The sequence below is a fragment of the Myotis daubentonii genome, chromosome 10 (genome assembly GCF_963259705.1).
Source record: "Myotis daubentonii chromosome 10, mMyoDau2.1, whole genome shotgun sequence".
NCBI classification, from domain to species: Eukaryota; Metazoa; Chordata; class Mammalia; order Chiroptera; family Vespertilionidae; genus Myotis; species Myotis daubentonii.
Genome location: NC_081849.1, coordinates 37,302,607 through 37,315,952, shown reverse-complemented (window position 1 = coordinate 37,315,952; position 13,346 = coordinate 37,302,607). Strand labels below are relative to the sequence as shown.

Below are 13,346 nucleotides of genomic sequence, written 5' to 3'. Positions count from 1 at the left end.
CCTACTTTTCTTTCTCCATATCATCACCTAACAAGAGCATCTTTCTTTAATTTTAGAGATCTTTTGTTTTCTCCCTAATTTTTTCTTTCATATTTCTAACTTTCCACTTAATGACATTCACCTCACGTCATTATCCAGCACTTTATTATTTTTTAATGTTGTCATTTTATGGAAACCAGGATTTTTATTATCAGAATCCAACAAATATTTATTTTCCTTTTGCATCCTGATACCCAAATTATTGCCTAAATTAGTGTTTCTCAAAGTGTGGAAAAGGAACCAAGGTTGAGATCACCCAGAAAATAGTTCAGCAGTTCCTTAAAATATTAAATATAGAATTATCATGTGACCCAGGACTATCACTCCTAGGTTTATACTCAAGAGAAAGAAGGACAAATGCTCATGCCAAAAAAATTGTACACAAATATTCATGGCAGCATTATTCTTAATAGCAAAAGAGTGAAAACAACCCAAAGGTCCATCAGTTGATGAATGGATAAATATAATGTAGTATATCCATACAATGGAATATTATTTGCAGATAGATATAAATAAAGTACTGTTAATGGTACAATTGAATAGACCTTAAAAACAATATGTTAACTGAAGAAGCCAGTAAAAACAAAACAAAACAAAACAAAACAAAAAACCTAAAAATTGTTTCAATTTTTATAAAGTGCCCAGAATTGGCAAACCTATAGACAGAAAGTAGATTAGGGGCTGCCTAGGGCTGGGGGATGTTATTGGAGAATGTGGAGGGACTCCTAATGAGCCAGAGCTTTCTACTTGGAATCAGAAAAATGACCTAAAATTAGATTGTGATGGTGGTTACACATCTCTGCAAAAAATACTAAGAACCACTAAATTCTACACTGTAAATAGTGAATTTTGTGCTATGTAAATCTCAATAAATAGTTCATAAAAAACAAACAAACAGAAAAGAAGTCACCTGGATGCTTGGTTAAAATGCATTGACCCTACCTCAGACCTACTGAGTCAAATTTTTACTAAGGATGAGCCTGATACTCTTTTTAAAGAGGAGCCCTAGAAAATCCTTATGTGTATGAAGGTATAGGAGCTTGTTCAAAAACATGCATTATCTTAGCAAAGACACAGATTTCCACCTAACGGTCTTTGAATCAGTGGTTAACTTCTGCACTAGCCTGGCAACTAACAGAATTACTTCTACTTCTGAGTGTCCTCCCTGCTCCATTCAGCCTGCTCACTCTGAATTCCACCCTGAAGCCCAAATGACATTTCTCTTCCCTTTTGATCTTTCGCAAACATTATTCCCACGTATAGTATTAACTATAGGTATTCTAAGAGCCATTCTCCTTTTACATTCCATAAATTCTTTTTTTCAAAATATTAACCCTAAAACCATGTATACCTATTGAATTCAAGAGTCACATCACTTAGTTTGTGCAATAGCCATGAATAATAGAAAAAAATTCTGATGGTATTAAAGGATTTTGTTTTATTGGAGATGGTCTGAGACATCTAGATTTTCCCCGGTAGGAATTTCACATGGTCCACCGCTGGCAGAGAACATCCTCATTCAAATTTCATATTGCACACTCTTTGATCCAGTAAGGGTTCGAGAAAGCAGAGGAGGCCTCTCTTCCCAACCTTAGGCATTTTGTGAACCAGAGCTAGAGAACCCGTCTGTGCCTACAGATCAGGTTTGCTGGAGGAGGTGCTGTAGCATTTTCTGCACTCATTATGTTTAACTGCAGGGAAGGGAGATCAGAAAAGCCAGATATTGGAGAGCCTTAGGGATGTATTGATGGAAAATGTGTGAAAATGATAAAAAAAAAAAAATAGGGCCAGACTATGAATACATCTGACTTGAACACCTAGGAAGTTTTTGTCCTAATGCCTCAAATCCTCCTCCCCACTCTATACTAAAAAAGACTTAGAATTTCCCTACAAGAGATTCATCCTTTTTTAGAGCCTTAAAGGCCAGAGACTTATAAGTTCCTAATTACTATAAAGTTTCCTTGGAGAGTGGATAATAATTCTTAATTATTTGAGGGATAGCTGGCTACTGAGCTGGGCAAGCAGAGTCTCCAGTCCTGCTCCCCGCCCCCCCCCCCCCCACCTGCAAACTCCTGCCAAAATGTTAATCTAAAAAAGTGAGATTTTAGCAAAGATTCTATTTGATTAGTGCAGTGGTTCTCAACCTTGGCTGCACATTAGAATCACCTGGGAATTTTTTTTAAAATCCTGATTTCTGGGCCTCATCCTCCGGAAATTCTGTTTCTCTGTTATGGGGTGGGGCCACAACATTAGTAACAACGAAACAGAATTTCCAGAGATGAGGCCCTGAAATCAGGATTTTAAAAAGATTCCCAGGTGATTCTAATGTGCAGCCAAGGTTGAGAACCACTGGATTAGTGGATGAATCAGACTGAAAAAATGCTTGCTTATTTAAAAAAAAAATTATTTTTTATTGCTTAAACAGTGGTTCTCAACCTTCTGGCCCTTTAAATATAGTTCCTCATGTTGTGACCCAACCATAAAATTATTTTCGTTGCTACTTCATAACTGTAATGTTGCTACTGTTATGAATCATAATGTAAATATCTGATATGCAGTATGGTCTTAGGTGACCCCTGTGAAAGGGTCATTCGACCGCCAAAGGGGTCCTGACCCACAGGTTGAGAACTGCTAGCTTAAAGTATTACAAAGAGTATTACATATGTCTCCTTTTTTTTTCCTCTCCCCTTGACCTTCCCCTGGCCTCCCCTATCCCCCAGTGTATTGTGTCCATTGGTTATGCTTATATGCATGCATACAAGTCCTTCAGTTGATCTCTTACCCACCCCCCCAACACTCCCCGGCCTTCCCGCTGTAGTTTGACAGTCTGTTCAATGTTGCTCTGCCTCTGTATCTATTTTTGTTCATCAGTTTATAATGGTCTTAATTATCCATAAATGAGTGAGATCATGTGGTATTTTTCTTTCATTGACTGGCTTATTTCACTTAGCATAATACTCTCCAGTTCCATCCATGCTGTTGCAAATGGTAAGAATTCCTTCTTTTTTACAGCAGCATAGTATTCCATCGTGTAGATGTACCACAGTTTTCTAATCCATTCATCTGCTGATGGGCACTTAGGCTCTTTCCAGATCTTAGCTATGATGAATTGTGCTTCTATGAACATAGGGGTGCATACATCCTTCTGATTGGTGTTTCTGTTGTCTTGGGATATATTCCTAGAAGTGGGATCACTGGGTCAAATGGGAGTTCCATTTTTAACTTTTTGAGGAAACTCCATACTGTCTTCCATAGTGGCTGCACCAGTCTGCATTCCCACCAGCAGTGCATGAGTGTTCCTTTTTCTCCACATCCTCGCCAGCACTTGTTGTTTGTTGATTTGTTGATGATAGCCATTCTGACAGGTGTGAGATGGTACCTCATTATTGTTTTGATTTGCATTTCTAGGATGATTAATGACTTTGAGCATGTTTTCATATGTCTCTTGGCTTTCTGAATGTCCACTTTTGAAAAGTGTCTATTTAGGTCCTTCACCCATTGCTTGCTTATTTTTAAGTCTGCCATCTTCTTTAAAAACTCAACAATGGCCAGGGGGTATGGGGGGTGGGAGGGGGGTGGGAGGAGTCACACACTCAGAAAGAACTCACTTCCTAGTTCAAAGGGAGAAGTTTACATAGAAATAATTGACTATCTAAAGGGGAAAAAAAAACAGGCAAACAAAAATAAACGACAGCAGATGAGCCCAATTGTGGACACTGGATTCCATTTCAGTTTTGTTTCTGCACATATTATTATTTGAATTTTCAGCAATTTTTAAAAATCAGTACTTTAAAATAATTTCCTCTATTCATTCAGCCAAGGCAAATCAGAAATGTAAACAGAAATACCAATTTTATTAGAAAACAACCACCACAAAAAAACTTCTCTGGTTTGTAAAGAATTGCTAGAAAGAACTCCCTAGATCTTTTGTTTTCTCTTATTTGGATCATTACCCTATAACTTTTGGTGGCCAAGAAGGGCTGCAGGTCACATCTCCTTTCCTCTCTGAGGGTCACAGTTGGCTGGTCTATTTAGAGTCCACAGATGCCCTCCTGTTGAGCCCATATTCCCCCACCCGCACCAGTCAATTTCTCAACATGGCAAGAGAACTCGAGTCAGACCATTTCTATGTGACATGGGATTCTAACAGATAATTTTGGTGGACCACAGCCAAACAGCACTATCCCAGCACAGATACAATCCGGGGTCCTATGCAATCTTTGTCCTTCCCTCTTTCCTCCTCAGGTGTCAGACCAACTCCTTCTCTTTAACCTCATTATCCTTCAGAGTTATTGTGCCCAATACATTCCAAAGTCTAATTGTCTTAACCTCTGATCTTTACAGCATCGAACTGAAGCATTACTCATGAAAAGGGAAAGTATAAATTGCTTCATTTTTGGGGTAAAGCATTATAAAATTAACTACATGGAATAAGCAGGAGAAATAGTTATGGTCTACAAGTAAAAACTTGACATATATCACACATTTGCACCAGACATACAAGTCAATTTTAAAATTTGGTCAATTTTTTTTTCAACTTCAGAGCAATTCAGATATGGAAGATAATTCCTAAAAGATGCACACAGAGAAATCATATTTTGATTTACATCTTTGTAGGGATATCTGTATTATTTCCACACTCAGAACATTATGTTCTTAGTCCAGAGTTTTTAAAGTAGAAAAATTAATGTAAGGAGGCAAGAAAGCAGAGTATGCAGGGATAAATAGTCACAGGGTTAAGACAATTCTTGCAAGTCAAAGTTTTCATAATTTCATGATTTTTTTATTTGAAAAACTACTTAAACTTCTCTCTTAAGTTTAAATATTCCCAATTCAAGCTAGTCATAGGAAAAAGGCAAAGGCATATATAATATCACATTAATTCTAGTGATAATTAACCAAAATCATAGCTTTAGTCAAATTTTATTTATTGGGGATATGAAATGGTCCTTGGAATTGGGGACAACATAATGAATACTTTCCTTTCAGATGAGGTTAATGTGTTCAATTTCATTGTGCAATTCCCTTCCTCTTCTTTGCCCTTTTCTTTTATGCACATAATTAGAAAATAAACTAAAACAACCAAAATTTCTTTGGGAATTGGACTGAAAGAGAAACATTTCTCCCTGTTAGTGTTCCTATAATGGAAAGAAATAGCTTGAAATTGCATTTTCTTTTTAAGTGGAGAAAGAATTTGGATAGAATAGCAAATACTGATCTGAATATTTAAATGAGCATGCATTTGTTTATGTACAATCAGATTCTGTTTCAGAAACTAATAATTGAGAAAGAGTTACTAGGTTAACTCACTACAATAAGGGAAGACCAAGCCCCTCTGGCCAAAAAAAGGAGGGAAAAATCACATTTAATAATGAGCCAGGGTGAAATAATAAAGGAACAATAAAAATCAACATGAACAATAAATTAAATGATGGGTTTAAAAGCAATAAAAGAAAAATGAATTCCAATGATTACATAATGTTAGCTAATCCACATCAAATACACTATTAACAATTTACAGTCATCTCTAACTTGTGATTTCCTCATTTGTTATTTTAAAATTAAATAAATTGTTAGTTGGTCAGAAAAAGTGACTCTACCATGAATACTAACTTAGTATTTCAAAGAGAGGCAAATTATACAGAATATGGGGCACCCATCTATTTTAATAATAATAAATGATATCTAGCACTATGTAAATATAGGTAATGGTTAACTTCCATTTTATTTCTCAAAAGGTAATTAATGGTTTATTTCTTAACCCCTCCAGTTTCAGTAGAGTTGGACCATAAATGGAAAGTAGACCAAGAGGAAAAGATTACAATCAGGACATACTTTCAAGCTGGAAGTCTAGGCACGAGGAGGTTATATGTGAACTAATATTTCAAGAGGCCATTGATTTCATGCTTTGAGTCAGGATTCTCCAATTGCCTTTCCGAATGGTGGTGTGGTCCCCAAAATGGAGACTTATTGGAATTTATTTTACCTGAGATGGTTTTAAATCAGTAGACTCTTGACCCTGATATATCTCATGTGTGGTGCAGTAAAAAGAACAAACTGTGAGAGTGAGAGTGTGTGTGTATGTGTGTGTGCGTGTGTGTGCGCGCGTGCGTGTATGTGGAGGGGGAGGTAGTTCATGATCCTCATAGTTTCCGAGGAGGAATGACAGGTTCCTGCATGGACAACAACACATTCAGTAGTTTATGATGCACAGGTTGGAAGCAATCTTTAGGGAAACACTGGCAACTGCACCCCAAAGTTTAGAAGGGGAAGGAGGAAGTGTGGAATGGCGGGAAGGGAAAGCCCGAGGCTTTTCATCAGGCAGACTGGTGTTATTCTTGATTCCGTTTCCTACGGCACAGCCCATGTCCCACTGTGGGAAGTCCTGCTGGCTTGACTTCCAAAAATAGTTTTCAGAATTGATCGTTCCCCGACCCAGCCCCCACATATGGCCCTCACCCAGCTACAACCTAGTCCATCTCTTTACTTGGATTATTGCTACAGTCACCATTGCCCTCTCCCTCTCATTTAGCTGTGGTCTTTTTTTCAAAACAGTGGCTTGAGAGGTCATTTTTTATTTTTTTTTAAATGGGAAAAAAAGTTATAGATACAACTTCCCACAAACAGTGAATGTGCAATAAATGGTATCTATTACTACCACCTGCCCCTTGGTTTCCAAATCTGTCTCAGCCCTCATGTTAGAAGACCTTCCTGATTCTGAGTGCTTTCATAGACGAACTTCTATCTGAGGCCAGGCTGATATGGACTTGACTTTCCATCTCACTTAGTCAAAGACTTCATAGTCCCGCCTCTGCCTACGCACATTCCCAAAGCCCTGCCAGACCCCTGATCCTCATGATAATACTAATTATCACACTCCCCACAAGCCCCTCAGCTTCACATCATGTTATACTTCCTTTCCCTCTTCCAGGGTTGCCCCTACCCCTCGCTCCTCCAACTCTGTTCCTTCACCTCCTTGAGCTCTTTGCTAATATCCCACCTTCAGTGGGGCTTTCCCTGCCACATTATTTTGAATGGCCATCCTTATCAGCCCCTTCCCCAAGCACTTCCCATCGCCTGCCCTCATTCACTGTCTCCCGAATAGACTCAATTTGTGAATTTGTTAGTTATCTCTACTGGAATGTAACCTTCTGAGAGCAAGTTTTTTTTCTGTTTTTCCTTATTGGTTTACTGCTTCAGCACAAATAATATTGCCACGTTTCAGTAAATATTTAGTAAATGAAATTACTTAAACCCTGGCTCTGCTACCCCTTAGTCATATACATATATTGCACTCAGATAAAACATGGAACCTGATCCAATAAACAATTATTTTTATCTTCAAGATCCTGGAAAGTTATATCTGCCATAATAATAGAATCTTATCCCTCATTTTGATATGATCAGCTGTTCTAGGCCAGCACAATCAGTGTCTCTTACCTAATGTTTATTGGGGGAGGCATGTGTGGCAGAAACTGACAGTCCAGGTGGGGATAAGAAATCCTCTGGCCTCTTGTCCATGTAACTACTAACTGTATTCAGTGGGATTAAAGGGCTCTGCAATGGTGAGTTTAGATGTGTAACTGGAAAGGGATGTGATCTTTTAATTTTTTAAATATATCTTTATTGATTTCAGAGAGGAAGGGAGAGGGAGAGAGAAACATCAGTGATGAGAGAGAATCATTGATTGGCTGCCTCCTGCATGCCCCACACTGGGGATTGAGCCCACAACCCAGGCATATGCCCTGATTGGGAATTGAACCGTGGCCTCCTGGTTTATAGGTCAATGCTCAACCACTGAGCCAGGCTGGCTGGGCAAGGATTGGCACTTTCTTCAGAGCTGCCACCTCCCACTGTGTTCCTTACAACTCCCTTCCAATAAGATTGGCTCTGGAACTTTTTACCTCTCCTCTTCTCTTTTTAAATGAAAACAACAGGGATAATAAAATATGCCAATCCTAAGACAATTTGGAAATTTAAAAATCTTTCCACTCTCCTATTACCATGGGCCCAGGCCAAGATCAGAAAGCTTATTACCAAGCAAGCAGTTAATACATAAATTAATTATTTTATTATTATTTGTTGATAAAGTGTTAACAAAAGGAATTCCAGGTGAGCGGTAGAGGAAGAGTTAAAGCAGCTAAACTATCTTTTGCCGAAGAAATATCCTACCTTAAACTTTCTTTTTCTGTTTATTCCCAGGAAAGAACAAGGCAAACAACTCTTTGTGCTGAAATATCTGATCATGAGTGTTACTGAGGAGAACCAAGATCTTCCCTGGGATTAGTGCAGAACAGGCACAGGAGATAAAACCTCACAGGGGTGTGAAACAGTGGGGCAGTCCATGCAAAAGCAGCTGCATGACTAGGACTTAAATTCAAAACAAACAAAGCAGGGACATGTTTTAGCCTCTGTCACCAAGTACTTGAGGGCAGGAGACCTTTTCGTAAAACTTTCAGCTAGCAGGAAAACAATTTGTGTTTAATGAGGAAACACTCTGAGTAGTGGAGAAGCTGGTGAGAGGCTTTGGATAAGCACAGGGTGTGAAATCTGGAATCTTCCCTGGGGGTGGGGAAGTGTTGTCTCTTTGTGAGTTAAAGTCTCCAGATAAATTGGAAAGGCAGTCATTATTTAGCATCCCTAGGGCCAGGCCCTGGGTTTAACAGGTCATGCTGTGCAATGTCACAAAGCAGATTCTACTGCCTTGTAATAGATGAAGAAAGTAGAACAAATTATTAAAGTTATCTATCAACTAAAGTGAAGCCAGGATCCAAAATCAAGTGTGCACGATTCAAACCTCACTTATTTTTTTTTGGAACAAAGTCGATATTTCTTCCCCCTATACCAGTGATGGTGAACCTTTTGAGCTTGGCGTTTTGAAAAACCCTAACTTAACTCTGGTGCCATGTCACATATAGAAATTTTTTGATATTTGCAGCCATAGTAAAACAAAGTCTTATATTTTTGATATTTATTTTATCTATTTAAATGCCATTTAACAAAGAAAAATCAACCAAAAAAATGAGTTCGCGTGTCACCTCTGACACGCATGTCATAGGTTCATCATCACTGCCGTATACTAATGTTTCCGAAGATGCTTTCATTAGAACATCTGTGACTTTTTTTTTTTTAACGTTTTCAGCATACATGGTATGAACTTGTGTGGTTGTGTGTGTTTCAAGTTACAGCCCAGAGGCAGTCAGTGTTCTAATCGGGAAGCCAGGTGCCAGAGGTGGTCCTGAGCATTGTTTCAGAAACCAGGATTTCTGCTCTCTTCCTCCAAGCAGCTCACTGAATGCCAGGTTGGGTTTTCTTTGGTGAAATTAGTGGTTTGATAATCAGCAAAAATGATAGATGACATTGGAAAAGAGGTCTCAGTGGTGAAATGAAAGGTATTGAGGATATGTAGTTTGACAAAACATCTTTTAAAGACACCTGCAGCCTGTAAGATGACGACGTATGACCCCAGGGAGGCCTGTGACCTGAGCCCGGGAGAAGGCTCTAGAGCAGCAGTTCTCTACCTGTGGGTCGCGACCCCTTTGGGGGTCGAATGACCCTTTCACAGGGGTCGCCTAAGACCATCGGAAAACACAGATATAATTACATATTGTTTTTGTGATTAATCACTATGCTTTAATTATGTTCAATTTGTAACAATGAAATTGGGGGTCACCACAACATGAAGAACTATATTAAAGGGTCGTGGCTTTGGAAAGGTTGAGAGCCACTGCTCTAGAGTCTGGATCACTTATTGATCCTGTGCCAGCCACTAACTTAGTAGGCTTGCTGTGGCCCGACTCTGAGTGTAGCTAAATCCTGCTTCCAGAACTGTGCTACAGCTGCCCAAAGAGAACATGTTATTCAAGGTAGAGCAAGTCAGAGAGCTAGGACTTCATTGGGCTTATAGAAGCATGTGCATCAACAGTGCTGTGCCAACTTGCTACAATTATTCATTTAACAAAAATCTACCTGTGCACTAGACCTTGGACTCTGACTTTATTTCACTGTTTCAAGGTGCCAAAGCTATTTGAAAAGTAGCTACGTCTTACTTATCTCACTTTTCAGTGGTTGATGTTGTCTTTCAAAAATAATCTAAAACAATGTGCATCCAACTTGGCTGAGGTCCATCTACAATTCTCTTCCTTAGACCAGTGGTGTCAGAATCACTTGAGGTTTAGAATTCTTTACTTTCTCAGCATCTTGCATTTTCATGTTCTAGGGGAAGAACCTGAGAACTTGAATTGTGAGGAGTTCCCCTAGTAATTTTTACACACCCTGAGGACTCAGCTAATGAAGATATAACCAAGGAGCATCAAGACCATTTGCTAACAGCTTTTCTCAATGTAAGATCAGCAACCCAAGAGAGAAGAAACATGCTACAGACTGCTTGGTTTGAAAACCAAAATTGGTAAAGTAAGTGGCAATCTATAAAGCCCTCATCTCCTATAAGCTCTGTGCCATAAATGTGTGGTTATAGCTGTTTGCTTACCCATCTAGATGGAAATAGATCAAAACGGGCCTTAGACCTTCAGCAAGCTCATCCATGGCCAAAGATATTCCACTGTCACTTGGATGGGTAGGAATTATCAACAGCTTTCCAATGGACTATAGTGATCCATTTTCTATGACAACAGTAACAGCTGTTGGCCAAAAGCCCATCATATCAAATATCTCTTTGGAGGAAAACCAGTTGGGCTATTGGGCTATTGGGCTGCTTTTTCTCACATCAATAAGATGTCTGACTTTCATCCACTCATCAACTATTTATTATGAGCCTTTTGAAACTTCGGTAGTTTTAATTTCCAATAAATGCCATGAAAGATTACAGATGCAGAGGTCTAGCTCAGGACTTCTGTCTCCAAGTTGTCACTCATCATCAAACTATGACACAGAGCGAGACACTCCCTCGTACAGGAGTCAGGATCTTGAGTCCAGGCACTGGCTGCAAACTCAGTGGCAAGTCAGTAAAGTTCCTGGGGCTCCTATTTCTTCTTTCAGAGAACAGGGAATAAAAAGTTTGTCTCGCTTATTTTTCAGAACTTACTAATTAATTCACAATTATTTATTCATCATATATTCCAGGAATTTTTGTAGAGCCTTGGTGATTCAATTGGGAACAAGACACACAGGGGTGTTAAAAGTAGGTTTACAGTTGTAATACAAATAAATAATAGCAATAATTGATAAATAATAATATAAAAATAAGCTCTGTTTCACATACTCACAATGAACTATAAACCTACTTTTGCCCACCCCTGTATGAGATGGCTGCTCTAAAGTAGACTGATTCTAATAATCAGAAAAAAATGGATACATATAATGATCTATGAAACTTATTTTATATAAGCAGATAAATATATATGTGAATATTAATAGCTATATTTTAGAGGCAAATATATGTGCACATATATCTTTAAAGTTTAAACCAAAGCCTTTTCTAATGATGCAGTGTATTTGTTTAGATTTCACGTTGCATGATTTAAGATGAGAAAGGCAATAATCTAATAAAAGATATATTGCTCTAGACAAAAAACCTAGCACATTAATAAAAGGTGTCACCATATTTCATTAATGAAAAAGTATCATTTTCTTCCAGGATGCATTCCTCAACATAGAAAACTTTCTAGTTTATGCTGCAACACTCTCTTACATATAGTAAAATTTATCATTAAGAGAATCCTCCTCCTTATTAATTTTTTCATTACTTAAGAACTAAGATGTGTGCAGGCAGTCTCTAAGATGGCCTGAGTAACCCCTGTGTCCTTGTGTGATCCCTTCCTTCACGTGTGAGTTAGATTTAGTGACTCATTTCTAATAAACTGTATATAACCAAACTGTTGGGATGCCATTTACAAGATTGAATTGTAAGAAAACTTTGGCTTACATCCTGGAAACTCTCTCTTGCTATGGCTTTCCTTTCCCCGCTCCTTCCCTCTACTCCCTTTCTCCGCCTTCTCCAGCTCCCTCTCTCTCAGTCCAGTCACCTATAGGAGAGGCCTCTTGAAGGATCAGAGCCACATGAAGGAGAACTAAGGCCTCCCAGCCAACACCAGCACTGACTGTCAACCAAGTGAGTGTGCCTTTTTGGAAGCAGACCATCCAGCCAAATCCAGGCTTCCAATGATGTAGCCACACCCAATAGCTTGGGTATGACTTCATGAGAGAGCCTCCTGAGTCCGGAAAACCCAGCTAAGCCATCCCCGACTTCCTCATTTAGAGTAACTGTGAGATAACGCTTGCTGTGTAAGCCACCAAGTTTTGGGGTAAAAACACAGGAATAGGTGACAAATACAGAATTCAAGGACTTTTGAGTACAGTATTATGAAAATGAGTAGATTCAGAATCTCACGCTTTATACACGAATTGGACTAGAATAATATGCTGATGTCATTTAGTACCTTCATCATGAAGAAACAAATTTGCCACTTATTTTAACACAATGGGATATGACTGATTTTCCTGATATCTACTGTGTCCATTGAATCAAATATAAATACTTCATAATCAAGCTTCATTGAAACTCTATTTTTATCAATGTATTAGTTAAAAGATTTTAAAAATAGCAGTCCTTTACCTCCGAAGAAGTACTTCTCTCCAGTTTTAACTTGAAGAGGACTGTTCGTTCGAACTGCTGATGCCTCATCTCCATCAATGGTGAGAATAGCAAAATTTTCCTTAGCAAGGAAACGAACCTCGTGCCACTGTCCATCGTTCAACCCAGAACCTGTAAAGTACAAAATAAAAGTGAATTTATTTTCTTAAGATGATTCAGGTTTAAACAATATTTAATATCAACAGTTAGAACTTTATAAGTAAAAATTAGTCATATCTTAATACAGGAAAATTCAGTGCTACTTACAATTGGTATTTCATGTTTACTTAACATCATGTTTTATTCTGCATTGAACCAAGTAAGGAATAATGTAATCCAATTTAAGGAGATAATATTAATGTGCCATTGTGGTACTTGGGAAAATGAATGAAGTAAATAAAGTTGTTTGGAAGGTAATGATGAATCATTTTAATTTAATAACTTATTTTCTGGTTAGCTTTACTAGCCTCTACCATCATAAAATGGATTTATGACTTTTGTCTAATGTCTCTCTTTTTATAAACTGTTTTTGCATTATTAATTTTTCTCAATAAGAACATATGGAAAGTACAGTTGATAGAAATTAACTATTTTTATAGTTATTTGTGATAATTGACCACTAATAAGCATGGCAAACAATACCAGGATTATCTGATCATTTACCAATAAGGTATCTTTATAATGAAATAGGTTATATTTAAATAAATAAAAAGTA

At 38.0% G+C, this 13,346-nt stretch overlaps 1 protein-coding gene across 1 annotated transcript in view; it reads right to left on the bottom strand.

Moving 5' to 3' along the window:
* The window catches only part of CNTNAP2 (contactin associated protein 2), a 1,845,032-nt gene that overhangs the window by 863,140 nt on the left and 968,546 nt on the right, over nt 1-13,346 (bottom strand). The window contains exon 9 of the mRNA XM_059712082.1: nt 12,614-12,763. Coding sequence (XP_059568065.1) covers nt 12,614-12,763 — 150 coding nt within the window. The remainder of the gene's footprint in view (nt 1-12,613; nt 12,764-13,346) is intronic.